The sequence below is a fragment of the Mastigoproctus giganteus genome, chromosome 1 (assembly GCF_048544385.1).
Source record: "Mastigoproctus giganteus isolate SK-2022 chromosome 1, ASM4854438v1, whole genome shotgun sequence".
Lineage (NCBI taxonomy): Eukaryota > Metazoa > Arthropoda > Arachnida > Uropygi > Thelyphonidae > Mastigoproctus > Mastigoproctus giganteus.
The window spans coordinates 135997758-136021576 of record NC_143575.1 but is presented as its reverse complement, the minus strand read 5'-3'; the positions used below and the strand labels follow the sequence as shown (position 1 = coordinate 136021576).

The 23819-nt window shown below is 39.0% G+C and overlaps 1 protein-coding gene across 2 annotated transcripts in view; it reads left to right on the top strand.

The window, feature by feature from the left end:
* The window catches only part of Col4a1 (Collagen type IV alpha 1), a 1206096-nt gene that overhangs the window by 302572 nt on the left and 879705 nt on the right, over positions 1 to 23819 (top strand). For both annotated transcript variants that reach the window (XM_090374514.1, XM_090374509.1), the window contains exon 12: positions 16563 to 16616. In XM_090374514.1, coding sequence (XP_090230640.1) covers positions 16563 to 16616 — 54 coding nt within the window. The remainder of the gene's footprint in view (positions 1 to 16562; positions 16617 to 23819) is intronic.

Genomic DNA, 23819 nt, shown 5'->3' with positions numbered 1-23819 from the left:
CTTAACTATCTATTGCATTATCAAATGCAATAGATATTTTGTTATCAGTGTTATTGCAGGTTAACACATTCTGGATTATGTTTTTTATTATTATGGAATTTGGGCATCTGATTTTAAAGGGTATTCTTCTCTTTTATTTTCATCACTGGTTACAAAAACTTCATCGTTTTGCTTCAAAGAGTAGAGAAGCTGCTACCACATCAATCAGTGTTATTATACCAATAATATTAATACTGATTACCAATATACTAATTGATATACCAATTAGTGTTATTGCAGGTTAACACATTCTGTATTATGTTCTTATTATTATGTAATTTGGGCATCTGATTTTAAAGGATGTGTTCCTCTTCTCTTTTATTTTCATTACTGGTTACAAAAACTTCATTATTTTGCTTCAAAGCATAAAGTAGCTGCTATCACATCAATGCCAGCATCAGAAGAGGAGCTGTTATCAGTGATGAAAATAAAAGTTAGTTTCTGACATAAACTCATAAGATCCAACAGAATTCATAATCTTTTTTTCAAAGACTGCCAATCCTCAATGTTGCTATTGCATTCGTTTGCTGAAACATGTTTTGATCCAAATCCACTCTTTCTCAAGAAGTTGCCTGTTATACTTGATGCAGTACTGTCCTAAGAAATAACAACATTACAAATAGCATCCCATTTGGCTGTAAATTAGCAGTGGCCCAATGGTCTAGGGATGTGATTCTTTTGTTTTTGGTGCAAAAGGTCCCAGGGTCAAATCTAGGATGGGCTGTTCTTTTCTTAAAGGCAGAGGTGAAAGTGATTCTTGTACTGCTTCTATTGGAATGAGCAGAAGCAGAAGTTAAGAGTAAGAAGAGGTGCATGTATACTTGCATATATGCCAATGCTACGCCATGTATGCCAACGTTGTTGGGATATCAGAGATGTGTCACTCACACATAAGGGTATATGAGAATGTAGAATTCAAACGTGGGGAGTATAATGTATGCAGAAAGGACAAATGTGTTGGTGTTGTGGATCCCAGGGTTTGTCCCATTCGCTGCTTAAGTGCATCTGTGATGAGGTTTTTGCCATTTCCAGTCGTGTGTGTGTAGTGTAGGGTGTTTACGTGTTGTGATGTGTTCTGTTGGTGTGCTGTATGACCAGAGTCTGGCATCTTAGCAGTCATGGAGCATCCAACATGTGGTCAGGTGCTCCCTACCTCCCGTCCTTTGCCATATGGAGGTGTGCCAGGTTGTACACATCTCATACTGGGTCTGCCAGAGACTAGCTCTGGGAGGGCCTTGTGAAGGAAAGGAGAGGGAATAGTGGGAGAAGTAAGGGATAAGGTGTGGGGGGGTACGGTGAAAGGTAAAGGTAAGAGTAAAGTGGTGATAGGAGGCTCCCCCCCAGAAAAGGAAGTTATTAGGGAAAGAATGGAAAATAGGACAGTGCAATCTCACCCTGAGTGGTCCATTAGGGTCAGCAAAAATCCCACCCTGGCAGCAAGCTGCCAAGGTCAGCAATGGGCATCTCATACTGGTACCTGGGTAAAGTGGTGTTAATGCGATCCTGCCTCAAGGTGAGGCCATCATTGCTCCCACCCTGTATGGTTTTGGTTTGTTTTTTTTTAGGAGCATTAGCAACTAAGGCCATATTGCTCCAGGATATGTGGTGGTCATTCCCTGACCTTTCTGCATCCTTCGTATTTGGTGGTGATGGGCTCGAACCCCGGTCTGATCAAGAAGCATGTGCTACACACTGCTACTCCTTCCCACCTGGCTACAGAGGCGCCACCCTGTATGGCAGGGTCAGCTAGTCATATTGGTTGTGTATTCAAGGCTGGGATGTTTTCTTAGTCGAGGTTGTTCTTTACATCTTTTAGTTTCCTGTCTTGAGAAGGTTGTCTGTTTTGGGATAGATTCTTAGTCATGGTTGTTATTTCCTTCTTTTAGTTTCCTGTCAGGGGAGGATTGTCTGGTTTGGGATAGATTGTCAGTTTTGGGAAGTCAAGTCTGGTGTTGTCACATTATTTTATTTTCGTCGTTGTATCCTAGGTGTTTTGTTGTGATATCGTTGTGGTTTGCCTCTTAAATGATTGAGCTGCAAAGTTACAGAATGCCTTATAGTTTTCCCTGTTCTATATTAGTTCTTATTCCATTCCTGTCTATAGGGGTCCTGCTGTAGGTCCAGTTGGTATCTGTAATCTGTATATGCCAGGCAGTGAAATAGCACATGTTTCCATAGGTCTGGCTGTTGGCAATAGCAGTTTGGGGGTCTCTGCTATTCCCAGTTTGTGCAGCTTCTCATTAGGCTTCCATGCCCAGTTAGCAGAAAGGTTGTCTGGAGACTCGGTGAAAACCATGCAGAATATGATTTGGGATATTCTTGTACTCTGGGGAAAAAAGACTCTCGTAGTCTGTCCTAATGGGGTGATCTCCCAGCTAGCCTGCAAGTCTGTACCTAATTCTTTGAAGTTCCTGTTTTAAAGGTGCTGTGCTGTCCAAATTAATGCCTGATATTGCAGTTGAAAGGGCTCTCTTGCAAGTAGTTAAGCCAGTTTTTTTATAATCTTCTGTTTCATGTACTATATTTGTTGCAATTCTTTGTGCTTTTTCTTATGTCTGTGTTTTTCTTTCAGTCTAGTTGTGTTATTGCCCAAAGGGGTTGCAACAATTTTATCTGCACTGCATCCAGTCTCTGTCTATCTTTTAACTTCAAAATCCAGTTTTTACTCCCCATATTTAAGAGCTGTTTTTGATGTGATGTTAGTTAATGGTCATGCCTATATAGTTTTAACACATTCTTGGTTCTTTTATTTTGTGGATGTTTATTAGTATTCTGGTTTCAATTTCTTTGATCTGCTGAGATTTCAGAATGTTGTCAAGTAACATTAACAGTTTATTTAGTTTATTGGCTAGGGAAACTCAGCTAAGGCCTAAGGCCTTAGCTGAGTTTCCCTAGCCAATATTTCCTGAAGTATTGTATCATTATCCCATTCATTTTATTGTAGATTTGCATTTTGGATAAAATCACTGTTAATATGAAATAGGGTTTCCAAGGTATTTAAATTCCAAAACTTGCTCTATTTCCCCTTCAATGTGCGGAGATAATAGTTCAATATTTCCACTTTTTATTATTGTTTCCACAAATCCATATTGCTTTTTTGTTTATCTTCGATATTTTCATTTTATATTTCTTAGCTATTTTGTTCAAGAGATTTGCTGAAAGTTCACCTTCTGAAGCAACAGTTAAAACTTGGCCATCTGAATACAGAATTATATTTAATTTTAACTCCTTCGTTAATTAGATTCCATTCTTCACAACCAATTTCTGTTCTTTTTAGGATTTTGTTTATATAAATGTTAAAGGGCACAGGGGTGAGTCTTCACCCCTGGGCCCTTTAACATTAATTGTGTTCTTCACCACAGCTCTGTCTTCACCTTTGTTTGTTGTAACAGGGTGTGAAAATTTACTGTCTGTGAGTTTAATGACTACTTTTGAATCTTCGTGCAAGATTTTTATTGAATTTTTTTTCCATAATTTGATGAATCGCGAAAATGGCATCTATTTGGCCATTTCCTTTTCTAATCCACCTTGTTTTTTCTAGATAATTTTCTGTCAAGGTCTAATTTATTATTTAAAATGTTTGCACATAATTTGAAAGCTGTTGTATAGAATGGTCATGCCTATATAGTTTTAACACATTCTTGGTTCTTTTATTTTGTGGATGTTTATTAGTATTCTGGTTTCAATTTCTTTGATCTGCTGAGATTTCAGAATGTTGCCAAGTAACATTAAAAGTTTATTTATTTTATTTTTTAAGCAGTGGTCTGAATATTTAAATAGTTTGATATATATGTTATGTATACCGGGATTAACTCTGATTTTGATTTTTTAAACACTCCTAGATCTTCTAAGGTTATTTGTTCTTTATTTCCCAGTTAATTACTTGTTCCATTCTGTTATTATCTGTTTCATTTCCTTCATTCCATAATAATATATAATATTTTATCCAGCTATTTTGTTTAGAATGGTGGGATATTGTAACTGATAATAAACTTAACCCCAGTCTTCTTTTGGGATTAAGTTTATTTTCAGTTGAAAAACAAACTAGCTTCCCACACTATATCTTGCATTCGTTTTTGTTTATTTCTCGATGAAGAAAGTATGACACAATGCAGAATGAACAGTAACTCCCTTTAGAGCCACATGCTCACTAAGAAAACAAGCAATGTGTTTCTATAATGTTCTCTAATGTTATGCATATTTCAGCAGTGTATTTACATTCGTAGCTTAGTACTGACTTTCGTTACATCACTAGCTTCAGTTTCTTTAGGCCAAGCCAAAATACTGTGATAATCGAAATTTTCATTCATGCTAATCGAAAATTAGTAGCTAAATATAAACCACACTAATTAGAGTCTCACGCTAATTGAACCCATGCTAATCGAGGGATTCCTGTACTTACATTTGCCAATGTTAAACTTCATTTGCCACCTCTCAGCCCATCTGCTCAAGTTCTCTAGATCCTGTTGCAGTAGTGTACTATCAGTAACAGCCCTGCCAACCTTCATATCATTTGCAAACTTAGACATTAACCCTGATATACCTTCATTAATATCATTGATAAATACAGAAAACAACATTGAGTCCAACACTGAACCCTGTGGGACTCCACTAATCAATGGATGCTCTCCACTCCATGAAGAGCATCCATTGATTACCACTCTCTGTCTTCTCCCACTCACCATGCTTTTATCCATTGTAGCAACTTGCCCTTAATGCCATACTACTCCAATTTGTAGAGTAGTCTTCCATTTGCAACAGTATCAAAAGCTGTATTAAAATCCAAGTATATATTATCAAAATTGTTTTTTGCATCCAGTTCCTTTGTCACCACATCAAATTTGTCAGAGAAGACTTCCCCTTAACAAACCCATGCTGTGTCTGAACTATAACTGCAGTCTTGTCTAGATGATCCTGCATCGCTTCCTTAACCAGTGATTCCATTATTTTCTGAATTCCATAGATTCCTGGAATAGAAGTCAAACTAACAGGTCTGTAATTACTGTAATTACATAGAAATGTGCTTTAGTAAAATGTGAGCTCATGTGGGGTGATAATAATGAGTTTTCGCCTTAACCCTTGAAGTTCTTTACAGAAAATTTTCATTTTGATTGTTATCATGGTGCAGACAAAGAGAATAAGTGACATCAGTACTAGTAAATCTTTCAACAAAAGGAAAGCAATCGATTTGGATCAGAAAATTAAAATGGTAAGGATGTATAAAAATGGTCGAACAATAACAAGTATCGCTCCAAATTCAGATTTGTCAAAAATAATATAGTAGCAATATGTTATTAGTCATTCTTGAGTTACATAAAATATGAATTACATAAGAAGTCCTGGAATGTATCTCTTATGTATGTCGTGGACCTCTGTATTTTTGGATTAATTAACCAGGAAATCGATTATCCGGGATTTTCTTTTTTTTTACAATCTATCCCGGAAAATTGAGAGTCTACTGTATTGTGCAAAAAGAGAGGCAGAACAGAACCAGGTTATGTTTGCCAAGGACTAAAGTTGATGACATTGTAGAGAGCTGTCATGTGATCTTTTTAGGGCATAAAGGTGATGATATTGTTCTACATGTTGGTAGCAATGATATTAAGAGTAGAAATATGAAGATTTACTTAACATATACAGGGCAATGTTGAGAAAAAGTTGAGTTAGAATTAAATATGAAAGTGTTTGCAATTCTGCCCAAACATATTAAGAGAAACTGATAAGATCCTTGTGAATCATTTTTGCCCTGAAGAGATTATGCAGGACTCATGGTGTATCATTTTTCTCAGCATGGTCTGTGTTTGTTAACAGGAGAGATTATTTTTACAAGGATGCAATACACTTAAGTAGAAGGGCTGCAAAAATTTGCACTGCTTCTGTTAGAAAATACAGCAGTTTGAAAGCATGATGTTGGGGACTTCCAGTCCCACTGGGGTGTGAGGGGGGGGGGGCTCCATGTGAAAAAGGCGCACGATAGCCTTAGATGCTGATGCGTCATTAAACTTCCAATAACCAACCAACCATGTGAAAAAAAAGCAAATAATGTGATGTACAGTAGATTGTCGAAATAATGGATCATTCAATTTTACGGCACATTGAGATCGGATGTTTACATACAGTGCACATATCTTGCAGTGTTAAATAAAGAAAACGGCACGTAATGTGATTACTGCATTTAGCATTAGCATTAGTAGAGGCATATGATGCAAGAAAGCAAGCTTATGCAGCATCAGCCAAAAAAAAAACCTCCATTCGTTCCAAATGCTTGTCCAGCTCAGCCTTAAATTTATTTCGGCTATTATCTTCCACAACAAAAGATGGAAGCCTGTTCCACCAATCAACTACCCGCTGGCTAAAGGCAAATTTCCACACCTGTATTCTACAACTATCTTTCCTTAATTTGAAACTGTGCACCCTCAGGTTCTTAGTCTGAGCAAGAGGAAGAATCCCATCAGCATTTGCTCATTATACCATCAGATTCATTAGGCCTATAACACACACACACACACACACACACACACACACACACACACACACACACACACACACACACACACACACACACACACACACACACACACACACACCTACTCTCATTTTTCCTTTCCCAGTGCTTATTTCACACCAAACAGATTCAACAATGGAGGCAAATTGCTGCTATGGATAAAGGGGTGGTTGAGGGGGAGAAGACAGAGAGTGGTAATCAATGGACACTGCTCATCGTGGACTAATGTTATTAGTGGAGTCCCTCAGGGTCCATTATTGTTTTCTGTATTTATAAATGATATTGATGATGGTATATCAAGCTTAATGTCCAAGTTTTGGACGATACGAAGGTTGGCAGGGTTGTCAAGGACACTACTGACACTATGCTGCTGCAACAGGATCTGGAAAAGTTGAGCAGATGGGCTGAGAGGTGGCAAATGAAGTTTAACATTGACAAATGTAAAATACTACATATGGGAAACAGCAACCCCAGAGCAACGTATCAACTCTGTGGTACTACACTGAGAGTGGTAGAGAATGAAAAGGACAAGGGGGTGGTTGTGCAGGCAGATATGAAGTTCTCTGAGCAGTGCAGACGGGCTGCAAGAGTAGCTCATCGTGTATTGTCAATGATATATAGGAATTTTTCTAGCAGGGATAAGGAGGTGATTATTCCCTTGTATAAGACAATGGTCAGACCACACCTAGAGTACTGTATACAGGCCTGGAGGCCTCATTTCAAGAAAGATGTAGAGGTGCTGGAACGAGTACAGAGAAGGGCAACAAGAGTAGTGAATGGAACAAAGGGGTGCTCGTATGAAGAAAGGCTTAAGTTTTGCAAATTACAGTGTCTGGGGACTAGGCACCAGTGAGGTGATCTGATAGAGGTGTATAAAGTCTTGAATGGTCTGAGCATCTCAATGCTGATGGGATTCTTCCTCTTGCTCAGAATAATCACCAGAGAGGGCATAAATTTAAATTGAGGAAAGACAGACTTAGGATAGACATGCGGAAATTTGCCTTTACCCAGCGGGTGGTTGGTTGGTGGAACAGACTTCCATCCCTTGTCGTGGAAGTTGATAGTCTAAATAAGTTTAAGGCTCAGCTGCACAGGTATTTCGAATGAACAGAGGGGTGAAGTGGAAGTGGTTATTTATTTTTTTATTTATTTATTTATTTTATTTTATTATTTTATTTTTTTTTTTGGCTGATGCTGCATAAGCTTGCTTTCTTGCATCAAATGTCTCTACTAATGCTAATGCTAACACTGCATTGTCCACCAACATCAATTGGATGCACTTATATCTGCCTTTGATGCCTTGAGTAGCACTTCAAGCTCATCAAATTTATTAACTATACTTCTAGCATTGGTGTACTTGCAAGTATACATGCACCCCTTCTTACTCTTAGTTACCCTAACACAGCCCATGTATTTATTTGTTTCACTATGACTCCCAGCCATCCTGGAAATCTCCATTACCTTGCTTTCCAGGCTGCTGCTGATTCTAATAGAAGCAGTGCAAGAATCACTTTTGCCTCTGCCTGCGGCCACTGTTAAGCTTTTAGTCTGTGTATTCCCCCCCTCCCCCAAAGCTAGCAGTTTTCCAACCAACCTAACACTGCCTTGATAGCATCAGCAAATATTCTTGCACCCTTTCTATTTAAGTGTACCCCATCCGTGTAGAAGCAGTCTCTCCTGTTGACAAGCACAGACCAGGCTGAAAAAAATTCTACCCCTTGAGCCTTGCACAATCTCTCCAGGGCCGAATTGATTGACAAGACTCTCATCATATACTCCCTCTTATCATGTCTGGGCAGAATTTCAGACACTTTCACATTGAACCCTGACTCGCGACTTTTTTTCAACAGTCACCTGTACTTGTTGAGTAAATCTGCAGATCTGTTACTCTTAATGTCCTTAGTTCGGACGTGCATGACATCACCTTTTGTGCTCTTAAAAGATATCTGCTCTACAACGTTATCAACTTTTGCCCCTGGCAGACATACCCTGGTCCTTTTTTCACCTATCATTTTTTTTTTTTTTTTTTTTGTGTTTGCCATTTTTAAAGTGAATTTTGTATTGATATCACAGATTATACCACTGTTTTACATTTATTTTAAATTAAAAACCCCTCACTATGGATGGCTCTCTCCTAAAGTAAATAAACCTCATAGAAAGAAGAAAAGAAGAGCAACATTAAAGCTTAGTGGCAAATTTGATTTAATCCAAACTATTACATTAGGGTCACCTGGAAAGTTAATTCATATACTGATGTGTATTGTGTCTGTATATTGCATGTGTTCTCTGATCACTTTGCCTGTTTTGCTGGATGAAAACCCCCAATTTTTGGGTGGGGGGGCAAACCTTTCTATCTATGCCTGAGATTGACTAACTCAGCCATTTTAAGTGAAAAAAAGCCCATAAAAGTTCCTCACGTCATTGACAGGATTTGAACCCAGACCTTTTCCGCCCATTGTAGGAAGGATAGCGATGATACCACTGTGCTATCTGCACAGACTAAACTTGATATAATAAAGAAAATAGAATGGGGCTTATGTAGGAGTATTAATGGCAGAATATAACATTGGATCGTTAACATGTTTATGTTTTTTTATGTGCAGTTAATAAAATTGCATTCTATTTCTTATTTAACCTTGTTATTTTTGCATTAAATATATTAAAAATAAAACTTTCTAGATATGTAGAGTAGAATGTTTATAAAAAGGGAGGACACACAGGAGGGGAGGGAGTTACACTCTTAGTTAAGGAGCACATAAAATCTAAGGCATTGCATCGATTTAATGTGGTTGGTCAGTTTCTTTGGGCATAAGCACTGTAAAAACAAAGATGAGGCTAGAGTATTAGTAAAATCATAGGCCTAAAGTGTAATGGGTGTGACAAACAGGTGTACAGACATATAGAGTGGTCTGGGACTTTAATTTTCCAGATATTGAGTGGACCATGTGGGTGTCACTCATACAGTAAATAAGACTGTCTTACTACTGTATGGTGACTTGAGTAATTAAATGATGGGGGTCTCTTTTTAAAGAAGTAACATATAATCATCTAGACAGGAATGCAGTCACAGTTTTATTTGTTAAGGAGTGATCTGACCATTATGATTTGATACTATGACACAGTAATAAAGTTTCTAGATGCAGAAATAATTTTTACAATAATTTTGACTTGGATTTCAGAAAAGCTTTTGATACTGTTGCACAAAAAAAGGCCGCCGTAGCCTAGTGGTCAGGCACGCGGGTGCATATGTACACGCGCCTTGAGTGACTGGGGCTCAAGCCTGTGACTGCTTAATACGGTGCTTTTTCTTGTATTCTGTCAATCTTGTGAACTCCTCTGACCGTTTGATCGTCCCGGAATATAAACAGAAAATTTATTTATTTACAAAGGGTACTAGGAAAGTTTTGCAATAAAGCTTTGTTTATTTAATTTTTTCAAAGTAATTTCCTCTACATTCAATACACCTCTCCATCCTCCGAAACCAATCTTTAAACCAGTTCTGCCAAGTTTCACTAGGGAGTAAAGCACACTCGTTGTCCCAAGCCCGTAGAAGGTCCTCATCACTGGAAAACCGCCTCCCTTTTAGCTTCATTTTCACATGCGGGAACAGTGCAAAGTCGCAGGGAGCAAGGTCCGGACTGTAAGGAGGGTGCTCGAGAAGTTTCAGTCCTGTCGTGGTCAAATATTCGGAGCAGGTTTTGGCGTGGTGAGCTGGAGCATTATCGTGATGGAGGTACCAGGTGTCCATTCTTGACTTTGGCCGCAGGTTCTTCATAGATCCAATGACTTTAGGCAGGCATTGTTCAGTATACCACTTAGCTGTGACTGTCTTCTGCGTGTCCAAAACAACACGTTCCACAATTCCACTCGATTTGAAAAATACAGCTATCATTTTCTTCTTTACAGATCGGGATTTTCTGACAATTACGGGTGTGTCGTCATCATCAAAGACCCAAACTTTGTTTTGAGCCTTGGTCGGCAGATCGTAATAGTACAGCTAAGTCTCGTCACCTGTCACGATGTTGTTCACATACCGAGATTGTCCCTTATCAAACTTTTTGTCCCTTATCAAACATCTCCCGGCACCAAGCCGGCCTCTCAGAATCCTCCAGAGTGAAATTTCCCCTTTGGAATTCTCTATACCACCTGAATATCGTTGTACGATGTGGACAGTCATCATCTAGTGCAAGAGTCATTTCTTCTAAGCACTGGTCTATGGTTAAACCACGCACGAAATTATACCGCAAAACTATCCTTATCTCATTTCGTGACCACGATGCCATCGCAAGCACTTTACACTCTCACTACTAATGAATAACTGAGCCCATCGACTTGGCGCGGCGTCTACTATGCACGTATGAACATGTCTCAACATGCAGCAACAAGCAGCTTCCTGTGATTCATTATTGCGTCATATTGCAAAACTTTCCTAGTACCCTTTGTATTTATAAAAAGACTGCGGTACAAATTGGAAGAGTGTGGCATTAAGGGCAAGTTACTGCTGTGGATATAGGGATGGTTGAATGGGAAAGGACAGAGTGGTTATTCGTGGGCACTGCTTTTCTTGTACTAATGTTATTAATGGAGACTCCTGGGGTTTAGTGCTGGGTCCATTGTTGTTTTCTGTATTTATTAATGATATTGATGAAGGCATATCAGGATTAATATCTCTGAATGTTGGCAGGTTATTAATTACGGTAGTCAGGGTACTCTAGATGTTGCTCTAGTATGCTGTTGCAACAAGATCTAGGCAGCTGGGCTGAGAAGTGGCAATTGAAGTTTAATATTGACAAATGTTAAACTTCAGTTGCCACTTCTCAGGCATGGAATGGATTGAATATTTTTCATGCTCAGTGCTGATGAAAACCTTCTTTCTCAGACTATGCAGTGAGGGGGCATAAATTCAAACTGAGGAATGATAGGTATAGGGTAGATGTGCAGAAATTTTTCTTTCACCAGTGATTGGTCAGTTGTAGGAAAACTCTGGTGTAGTAGAAGCGTGTAGTTTGAATAAATTCAAGGAACAACTGGACAGATTGGTAGAAGGGATGAACAGGTGAAATGGGAAGTGTGTGGCTCTCTCTCTGCTGATGCTGTTAAAGCTTGCTTTTTTTACATTATTTGCCACTTCTATTACTAACAGTAAAATGTTCTCTACTGATAAACTTGTCATCAAAAGCAATTTAATTTCATCTTCCAGGGCAGGAAAGACCATAGTAATTGTAAACAGATCAGCTAATACTGATATCAAGTTTCTGAGCATTGTAGGTGTAGGCCAACATGGAATAAAAATTTGTACTCTATTTGTGGGATAGATTATTGTATACACAATAACCCTGAAAAATCTTGGTGGTGGTGGTGGGGGGGGAGATCAGTCCAAAGGTAAGGTTGAATATTGGTAAGGTAAATTATGAGTATTCTGAGATCCTTAATTAGGAGGAACTTTGCCAATGTATCTCTCTCTTCCACTATATTATGAAATTATTTTTCTTCTGTTGCATTTCCAAAAGAACTGGATGGGTAACAAACTGAAATCTCTCAGTTGCATGTTCCAAAATTGATGCTGCTGTCTCCATTCAAAAACTCAAGGAAATGTTTTTACTGTAAACTAAATCTACCCTGAGTAAGTCCTGTATGGCCATTAGCATTAGTAGAGGCATTTGATGCAAGAAAGCAAGCTTATGCAGCATCAGCCAAAAAAAAAAAAAAATAAAAAATAATAAAAATAAATAAAAAATAACCACTTCCACTTCACCCCTCTGTTCGTTCGAAATACCTGTCCAGCTGAGCCTTAAACTTATTTAGGCTATCAACTTTCACAACAAGGGATGGAAGTCTGTTCCACCAACCAACCACCTGCTGGCTAAAGGCAAATTTCCGCACGTCTATCCTACATCTGTCTTTCCTCAATTTGAATTTATGCCCTCTCAGGTGATTATTCTGAGCAAGAGGAAGAATCCCATCAGCATTGAGCATGCTCAATGCAATTTGCATATAGATGAGGATGCAGGGTTCTGTGAAAAGAAAAGCTATATGAAACACATTCATAACTGTAAACTGTTTACTGAAAACTAAATCTACCCTGAGTAACTCCTGTATGGCCATTAGCATTAGTAGAGGCATTTGATGCAAGAAAGCAAGCTTATGCAGCATCGGCCAAAAAAATAAATAAAAATAAATAATTAAAAATAAATAATAAATAAATAATTAATTAAAGTAATTATAGACCTGTTAGTTTAACTTCTGTTCCAGGTAAATTAATGGAGGCACTGGTTAAAGAAGCACTGCAGGATCATCTAGACAAGAATTCAGTTATAGCTCAGACACAGCATGGTTTTGTTAAGGGCAGGTCTTGCCTGACCAATTTGATTGGATACTATGATGTAGTCACAAAAGAACTGGATGCAGGGAATAACTTTGATATTATATATTTGGATCTTAGAAAGGCTTTTGATACTGTTGCACATGGAAGACTGCTGCACAAATTGGAGCAGTGTGGCATTGGAGGCAAATTGCTGCTATGGATAAGGGGATGGTTGAGTGGCAGAAGACAGAGAGTGGTAATCAATGGACACTGCTCAACGTGGACTAATGTTATTAGTGGAGTTCCTCAAGGATCAGTGTTGGGTCCGTTGTTGTTTTGGGTGTTTATGAATGATATTGATGATGGGATATCAAGTTTAATGTCCAAGTTTGCAGATGATACAAAGGTTGGCAGGGTCGTTAAGGACACTCTCTTTATTTGTTGCTATGCTGCTGCAACAGGATCTGGAAAGGTTGAACAGATGGGCTGAGAGGTGGCAAGTGAAGTTTAACATTGAAAAATGTAAAGTTCTACATATGGGAAACAGTAACCCCAGAGCAACGTATCAACTCTGCGGTACTACACTGACAGTGGTGGAGAATGAAAAGGACCTGGGGGTAATTGTGCAGGCAGATATGAAGTTCTCTGAGCAGTGCAGACGAGCTGCAAGAGTAGCTCATGGTGTCTTGTCAATGATATACAGGAATTTTTCTAGCAGGGATAAGGAAGTGATTATTCCCTTGTATAAGGCAATGGTTAGGCCACATCTTGAGTACTGTATACAGGTCTGGAGGCCTCATTTCAAGAAGGATGTAGAACTGCTGGAACGGGTACAGAGAAGGGCAACAAGATTAGTGAATGGAACAAAGGGTTGCTCTTACGAAGAAAGGCTTAAGTTTTACAAATTACAGAGTCTGGAGACTAGGCACCGGCGAGGTGATCTGATAGAGGTGTATAAGGCTTTGAATGGTTTGAGCATGCTCAATGCCAATGGGATTCTTCATCTTGCTCAGAATAATCACCTCAGAGGGCATAAATTCAAATTGAGGAAGGACGGATGTTGGATAGATGTGCGGAAATTTGCCTTTGGCCAGCGGGTGGTTGGTTGGTGGAACCGACTTCCATCACTTGTTGTTGAAGTTGATAGCCTGAACAAATTTAAAACTCAACTGGACAGGTATTTCGAACGAACAGAGGGGTGAAATGGGAGTGGGGTTTTTTTTTTTTTTTTTTGGCTGATGCTGAATAAGCTTGCTTTCTTGCATCATATGCCTCTACTAATGCTAATGCTAATAAAACTTGGATGTCTAGCTGATTCTTACATCATGGTTGTATAGGGATGGAATCACCAAATCACCCATCATAAATTATCATATTGAAAGTAAAATGCATTCCAAATAATAAAAGGAATATTAAGAGACCTTCACAAGAGACGCTGCATAATACTGCGATACTGGACTGTATACATGCAAAACATATGTTCAATTAAATTGTTATCACGTTGTTATTATTATTATTGTTATTAGCCATATGGTTCAAGGAAGCCTGAGGCTAATGCTGCACCCTGAGAGAGAGAGAGAGAGAGAGAGAGAGAGAGAGAGAGAGAGAGAGAGAGAGAGAGAGAGAGAGAGTGCCAGAAGTAGAAAGGAATCACCAAGAAAGAGAAGAATGATGATATTCAGCTCAGGACCATGGGTTTACCAAACCCATACTCACCAGATGTGAGCCCCTGTTCTGTGATGTGTTGTATGCTCCTTCATGTCACAACTGCATTTAAAATGAAATTATTGTTGACAGTATGGGTGATGGTGGGGGGGGGGGTTCAATATTGTGGGTATTTACAGATTCAAGAACATCTGTCTGTTATTGCATTCATAATCAGGAAAAGCAATGAGAAAAATATGAGGAGAAATTAGTAATACTCCCCCCCCACCCCACAGAATCTCTCAAAAAAGAGAGAATTCAATTATAATTAATTATTATTATTAAATTTATTTCAATACAGCAAATAGAACATGGGAACAGCCACTATGATGCTCTCTGTTAAATTGGTGATACTTATACAAAACAAGTCATTCTTAACCTGGATGTGCTGCTGAATGAAACTTATTACAAAGCATAAGAATATATTTAAGAATGGAAGAAGTATTCCTCTGCAGCCAAAATACTGTGGAGAATACTTTTTTATTTTCTGGGAAACCTTTTCAGTAGTAGAACATTAAAAAATCTGCTCCCCCACATGCACAGAGGTTAAAGTGGTGCCATCCTAGGCTGAAAACATGAAATGGGAGAAGCATACACAATACACACAGAATCAAATTTAGGTTAAACTGTCACAAAAGTACTAAAAAAAAGGAAGTAAATTTTACGCTAACTTTCACCTAAAAGATACTGTCCTATCCTACAATTGATAGTAACACTGGCATTTCAAGAGTCATGTATGCATACATCTTTATCTTGTTTTATTTAGTTTTATCTTGTATGCATACATTCATGAGGAAAACTTAATATATCAGAGAGGATTACACGCAATGAATTTAGTTTAAATTTTTTATTAATAAGAAATAGAAATTTTCACAAAAAAAAAAAAAGTGTCCCATTCTCCAGGGTAATTGGATTAATTCCTCTTGTTCTACAGAGAAAATAGCCTTACATAATTTACTTGCATTGCAACAGTTGGACATACAGGTGAGACAGCATCTCTGTGGATTGTACAACCATGATCCAGTGGGTGGGTCCCTGATCAGTTGTAGTAACAGTGACAAAACTTGTTCTACCTGTACACAGTAACCCCCCCCCCCTCCTTTCTCCATTACATGACCTCTCAGTTACCAAGAAAAAGTAGCATCTCTTGCATCCTGCAAGCAAGACTCGAGGTGATACTCCCAGCTCAAGTTAGGTCTTATCTCAGTCATGGCCTTGAGTGTTTTTATTTTTGTAATATGGACTGGGTCCACCAGTTGCAGTGTATAGAAGCATCCTACTTTGATGTGCTGGACAATTCTGTGTGTGTGTGTGTGTGTGTGTGTGTGTGTGTGTGTGTGTGTGTGTGTGTGTGTGTGTGTGTGTGTGTGTGTGTGTGTGTGTGCACTTTACATAGTGGTCATGTTTAAGAAGTGACCTTTATATCTTCTAAAATTAAGTGTTCCACAGCAATCATTGTGAATACATCGTTTGATGAGAATAACGTGAATATTGCAGTGACTAGCACAGAGTACTGACCCCAAAAAAACTAAGCTTCTTTGTATGGGTTGGAACCAAATTAGGAAAAAGCTAACATAGGTCTCTTTGCTAATGGAGCACAAAAATTCTCACCTTTTTCCTGCCAGAAATTAGTAGAAATTTTCCATAATACATTAAAGCAGTCATTACTACTCACCTTGGGCTACTAATGTACCGTTAGCTTCTTAGAATAAATATATGCTTTTTTTCATAACTACAGTGCCCTTACCTTTTGGCAGGATGGAGTATATGAATTACATGAAGTGTGCATGCCATTAAGACATTGAATTCAATGTATTGAAAAATGTGAGTTTGTGCATATGGGATCCTGATTTACATTAATGGTTATAGTTTTTGAATTTCGCACGTGTGTGTGTTCATGCTTGCTGTGAATGAATTCTGTTTACAGTTATATAGTTTATCATTTTGATTTTATTTATAACAAAACATATTTCAGAAATATGTTTAATTATATCTTTTTTTCAATTATAGGGTGAACCTGGTGACCGAGGAGAAAGAGGTTTTGATGGTGTACCTGGAATAGTTGTAAGTAGCACAATGTAAATATGAACTAGTGTAACATGTTTGACAACATCATGATATTGTTGACATACCTTGAAATTAACCTGAAAGAAAAATTTCACATAGTGAAATTACAGATTTTTCAAAATAAGATTGGGCTTTCTTGAAAAGTATAAAATATCAGTAAATCTATGAAAGATAGTATGTTATGATGTTTTATTTGAAAATCTGACCATAGTATAGTATATACATAATGCAGAATTTGCAAAATATTAAAATAATTCAAAGATTAAAACTTATAAATAAAAAGATGTGAAAAGATATGAAAACAAAATACTAAAAAAAAAAAAGAAAGAAAAAGAAGGGAAAATATTTTTATATTTTCTGTAATTTCTGTAAATTAGTATAAAAAAAATTAGTATAAAAAGCTAATCTCTAATGCTTGGTCAAGAATTTTTGTATTTTGGAAATGAAAGATTTTTTGTAGTTAATTTAGCATTAGCATTAGCATTAGTAGAGGCATATGATGCAAGAAAGCAAGCTTATTCAGCATCAGCCAAAAAAAAAACAAAAAAAAACACCCCACTCCCATTTCACCCCTCTGTTCGTTCGAAATACCTGTCCAGTTGAGCTTTAAATTTGTTTAGGCTATCAACTTCTACAACAAGTGATGGAAGTCGGTTCCACCAACCAACCAACCACCCGCTGGCCAAAGGCAAATTTCCGCACATCTATCCGACATCCGTCCTTCCTCAATTTGAATTTATGCCCTCTGAGGTGATTATTCTGAGCAAGATGAAGAATCCCATTGGCATTGAGCATGCTCAAACCATTCAAAGCCTTATACACCTCTATCAGATCACCTCGCCGGTGCCTAGTCTCCAGCCTCTGTAATTTGCAAAACTTAAGCCTTTCTTCGTAAGAGCAACCCTTTGTTCCATTCACTAATCTTGTTGCCCTTCTTGTTGCCCTTCTTGTACCCATTCCAGCAGATCTACATCCTTCTTGAAATGAGGCCTCCAGACCTGTATACATTACTAAAGATGTGGCCTAACCATTGCCTTATACAAGGGAATAATCACCTCCTTATCCCTGCTAGAAAAATTCCTGTATATCATTGACAAGACACCATGAGCTACTCTTGCAGCTCGTCTGCACTGCTCAGAGAACTTCATATCTGCCTGCACAATTACCCCCAGGTCCTTTTCATTCTCCACCACTATTAGTGTAGTACCGCAGAGTTGATACGTTGCTCTGGGGTTACTGTTTCCCATATGTAGTACTTTACATTTGTCAATGTTAAACTTCATTTGCCACCTCTCAGCCCATCTGTTCAACCATTCCAGATCCTGTTGCAGCAGCATAGCGTCAGTAGTGTCCTTAACGACCCTGCCAACCTTTGTATCATCTGCAAACTTGGACATTAAACTTGATATCCCATCATCAATATCATTCATAAACACCGAAAACAACAACGGACCCAACACTGAACCTTGAGGAACTCCACTAATAACATTAGTCCACGTTGAGCAGTGTCTATTGATTACCAATCTCTGTCTTCTGCCACTCAACCAACCCCTTATCCATAGCAGCAATTTGCCTCCAATGCCACACTGCTCCAATTTGTGCAGCAGTCTTCCATGTGCAACAGTATCAAAAGCCTTTCTAAGATCCAAATATATAATATCAAAGTTATTCCCTGCATCCAGTTCTTTTGTGACTACATCATAGTATCCAATCAAATTGGTCAGGCAAGACCTGCCCTTAACAAAACCATGCTGCGTCTGAGCTATAACTGAATTCTTGTCTAGATGATCCTGCAGTGCTTCTTTAACCAGTGCCTCCATTAATTTACCTGGAACAGAAGTTAAACTAACAGGTCTATAATTACTTGTGTCAGCCTTTGATCCTCTTTGTGAATTGGGGTTACATTTGCACATCTCCAGTCTATGGGTACCTCCCCTGAGTCCAAAGAAGCTCTCATAATTATGGCTAGGGGTTTGCATACTTCCTTTGCTGCCTCCTTTAATATAACTGGATAGATCCCATCCACCCCAGGTGCCTTTTTTATGTTTATCCTCAACAATCTCTCCTCCACTTTCCTCTCAGTTATTACAAAATCATCCAGCTCACTGCCAATGTTTACTTTACCTACATCATTCTCCTTCCTGAATAACTCCTCTTGCGTGAATGTAGATGCAAAATACTCGTTTAGATTGTTAGCCACCTGAGCAGGATCCTCAACTGTTTAAACATCAATATCCAGTGGACCAATCTGATTCATCCCTTTCCTTCTCGAGTTCAAATATGTAAAGAACTCTTTTCTGTTTTTCTTTGCATCCTTTGCCAAGGATTTTTCGTAGTCTGCCTTTGCCTGCCTAATCTCCTTTGTGACTTGGTTACAGACCAACTTATATCTATCATAGGCTTCCATGTCACCTATTAATTTGTATGTATCCCATGCATTTTTCTTCTCTGCCACATGTCTCATTAATTCATCTGACAACCATTTAGGCCTAAACCTTGAACAGTATTTCTTAGTTGGTATGTAAAGCCTGGTAGCCTCCAAGATTAGTTCCTTGAATGCTTCCCATTTTGAGTTTGCTGTTGGTAACATCATCAGTTGGTCCCACTGTATAGAATTTAAATACTGTCTCAGACCATCATAGTCGCCTTTACGAAAACAAAAACCCTTCCCTTTACCTCTGATGGTAGTTACCTCCTTGAGTAAATTCCACTTCAACACACTGTGATCACTGCCACCTAGTGGTTCAGGCGCCTCCGTAGCCAGGTGGGAAGGAGCAGCAGTGCGTAGCACACGCTTCTTGATTAGACCGGGGTTCGAGCCCGTCACCACCAAATACGGTGAATGCGGAAAGGTCAGGGAATGACCACCGCGTATCCCGGAGCAATATGGCCTTAGTTGCTAATGCTCCTAAAAACCAATAAACAAACAATAAACAAACCTAGTGGTTCATTTATCTGCAGATTCTTAATGCATGAAGAATCACTACTGATAATCAGATCAAGAGTATTGCTCCCTCTTTTGTCTCACAAACATGCTGATGTAGAAAACAATCATCCAATAAATCCACAAAAGCCTTGCTAGTGTGCGAGTGACCAACCCACGAATTCCAGTCAATATCTGGGAAATTAAAATCCCCCATTATAAGACTCTCTGATTTACTGGCCCACTCTATTTCCCTGTACAATATCTTATTATACTCATCAGAGTCATTAGGCCTATAGCACACTCCTACTCTCAATTTTGATTTCCCTATGCTTATGTCACACCAAACTGACTCGACACGGCCCTGTCCATCGATGTCGACTGGCTTCACTTCCTTGGATTTTATGTGTTTCTTAATTAATAGCATAACCCCTCCTCCCCTCCCCTCCCCTCCTGTCCTGTCTATCCTTTCTATACACATTGTATTCCCCAAATTCCAGTTCTGCATTACTTATATCTGTGTGACACCACGTCTCTGATATCCCAACAATATCTGCCTTTGATGTTTTGAGCAATACCTCAAATTCATCAAATTTATTTACCAAACTCCTAGCATTGGTGTACACGCAGGTATACATGCACCTGTTTCTATTCTTAGCTACCCTAACACAACCCATGTGTTTACTTGTACCGCAATGACTACCAGCAGTCTCTGAAATATCCTGCATCTTGTTTTCCAGGCTTCTGCTCATTTCAATAGAAGCAGTGCAAGAATCACTTCCACCTCTGCCAGTGGCTACTGTTAATCTATTAGTCCTTGTATCCCCCCCCAACTAGCAGTTTTCCGACCCACCTAACACTGCCTCGACAGCATCAGCAAAAATTCTTGCACCCTTTCTATTTAAGTGTATCCCATCCTTGTTATTTTATAGTTATTCTTGTTTTTTTTTTTTTTTTCTTTGCATTATACAATCAAACCTCACTAATTTAGGCCCTCATAATTTGGACAAACTTCTTTTATATTTATTTTATTTATGGAGAACAGAGATTTTTACAGACAAAAACTTAATGGTTCACTTCTGAACTTTTCAGACTTGTTTCACAGTTTGTGAAGGAAGTAAAACTATTCAAAAGGGTAAATTAAAAGATTAAAATATTGTTATTTTTAGTTAATACGTATGCACATCTTTCCACTGAAATTTATCTGTCCCACCTCCCTATATAGCCTAATAATTAGCTGTAAACATTTTTTATTGAAACAATTGAAGTTTTTTTTATTATTTTTATTTTTTTATTTTTGCTAAGGTTCTGATGAGAAAAAATAATGGCTAGAATTAAAAATAAGATATAGAGTCCCGTTTGTAAATGGGCTGCAAGTTCAAATGAAGTACCATAGTCACCAGAGCACAGTAGTCATTGAAGAAAGCTGTTAAATAATTTCAGGTGGAGTTAAATGGAATTAAAGATGAAGTGTCAAAATGTGTTGCACAACAGTGTTGAAAGGTATATTAATTTGGGTGAAAAGGGATGCAAGAATGAGGCTGAATTATCATTTAATTTCACTTACCAGCAAAAGTGATCTCATCCGAATCATGGACCTGTGATCTTTTCCTTAGTCTTGAGTATTTATCTGCAACTCAGCATCAGAACTAGCTTTTAACACAAATCAACATATAATGCTGGATGAAACTGAAGAAGTTAGTCATTTTGCTAAATGAGTCCATCATTCGTAATTATCATCCCCACCATTAGGAAGTATCGCTCTGCTATCTCCTCTTAATGCCATATGCCTCTTTTTCTCAAATAGGTTGTTGGTATAGTCAGTGAATATTCTGTATGGCACCAACAGTACAAGTGGGTGAGCGCCTCCATAGCCAGGTGGGCAGGAGCAAGCAGCAGTGCATAGAGCACGATTCTTGATTAGACCAGGATTCGAGCCCATGACCACCAAATACGGAGGATGTGGAAAGGTCAGGGAATGACCATGCAATGACCACCGGAGCAATATGGCCTTAGTTGCTAATGCTCCTAAAAACCAAATAACAAACAAACAAACAAGTGGGTGATTCTACTAATCTCAACTCGTGGAGGTTTCTCTTGAAGAGATTGTGTCCACTTGGAAGTCTTTCAGTGTCCTTGATTAGAATGTTAATTCTTGCTATTTTTTAAACTTTTGGGAAGATCTTCTTGCACAAATATGTATTACACATGAAGAGGAGGTGAATGTCAGGAGTTAAGTATAAAATTTCTTGATCACATCTGCCTCTAAAAGATTGTAACCTTCAATATGATTAGATCTTATGGCTCTTATATTGCTGTTGAGCTCGTGTCATGTGAACTCTGATTTCTCAACTGGATGACTATACAGGGTGTCTCAAAAATATTGGTACAAACATTTAGGGGAGGTAGGTAACATCTAAAGGAATGTGAATCCTATAGAAACCCATAACTCGAAATGTCACCATAAGTCAGTAGACGGTGCGGTAGTCGCCGCACGAAGAGCATGCATCGATATACGAACTGTGAGCTGGCAGACATGCCAGCTCACAGTTCGTATATCGACGTGTATGGATTAGCAGAGGGCAATGGACGAGCCGCTCAACGAATTTTTGGAGAACGATTCCGAGACAGGCATGTACCGGATCACCGCTTGTTTGCACGTGTGCATCAAAATTTGTGCGATTATGGGTCATTTATAGGTAAAAGAAGTAATGCGGGCAGACCACGTTAGACGCGAACTCCCGTCATTGAACAAAGTGTGTTGAATGCCGTCCAGAATAATCCTACTACCAGCACACGTGCCGTTGCCTCTGCCTTAGGAGTGTCTCGTTGCAGTGTACAGCATGTCTGCCACAACCATTCCTCACATCCCTTTCATCTCCAAAGAGTTCAGTTACTGCTCCCTCAAGATCATTCTGCACGTGTGGCTTTTGCGCAGTGGTTTCTCCAAGAAAGTGTTCAAGACTTGAATTTTCCAGCCTATATTTTGTTCACGGACGAAGCTTATTTCACACGGAAAGGCTTATTCAATCAGCACAATGCTCATGTGTGGGCTCACGGCAACCCAAATGGTGTGCGCCCCCACATGGCACAACATCGCTTCGCAATAAATGTGTGGGAAGGTATGGTTGGTGACTGCTTAGTCGGGCCATACCTGTTACCATCCCGCATGAACTCTGCTAAATATCGGATCTTTCTTGAACAAGTTTTACCAGGGTTACTTGACGACGTTCCAGCAAATGTAAGATGCAACATTTGATTTCAACATGACGGGGCACCTGCCCATTATGGGAGGTGTGTTCGTGACCATTTGAACAGGCATTTTGGGCATCGATGGATTGGCCGGGGTGGACCCGTTGCCTGGCCCCCACGCTCACCTGATTTATCGAGCCTTGATTTCTTTCTGTGGGGGGGCCCTCAAATCTATCGTGTATGAATCGCCTGTGGAGACGGAAATAGATCTCGTGGCGAGACTCATCTGCACTGCTGCTACTGTCAAGGAAATTCCCGGTCTGTTTGACCGTGTCTCCCAATCCATGCTGCGTCGGTGTCACGCATGCATCATGCCTCATGGTGGAACCTTCGAGCATCTGTTGTAACATCATGAAATGCATCCATCTTGTACTCCATTGTTAATATTATGTCAAATAAATGTTTGCCACTAATTACTGTCGTGTCATTTCTGCTTCTTGTGTCTCTGCTACTACTTTACTTTCCCATGACGTTTCCAGTTATGGGTTCCTATGCCATTCACATTCCTTTAGATGTTACCTACATCCCCTAAATGTTTGTACCAATATTTTTGAGACACCCTGTATATTTCATACTCTGTCCAAGACAGTGATTTTAACATTCTCTGTCCAAGATAGTGTAAGTGAAACTCAAAGTAAGGACAGAGTAAGGATACACTGAAAAGTAAATCTATGCATATACAGCAGGCCTCCGTTATAACGGCGCCTCCGTAGCCAGGTGGGAAGGAGCAGCAGTGCGTAGCACACGCTTCTTGATTAGACCGGGGTTCGAGTCCGTCACCACCAAATACGGAGGATGCGGAAAGGTCAGGGAATGACCACCACATATCCTGGAGCAATATGGCCTTAGTTGCTAATGCTCCTAAAAACCAAATAACTAACTAACTAACTAACTAACCTCCGTTATAACGTGTTTCGCTTTACGCTGATTCGCTATAACCCTGTATCTGACTACAATGCTGTCACAGATCACTATAACGCTCTTTTACAGATTATATTTTTGGCATATTTAACGAAATCGTTTCA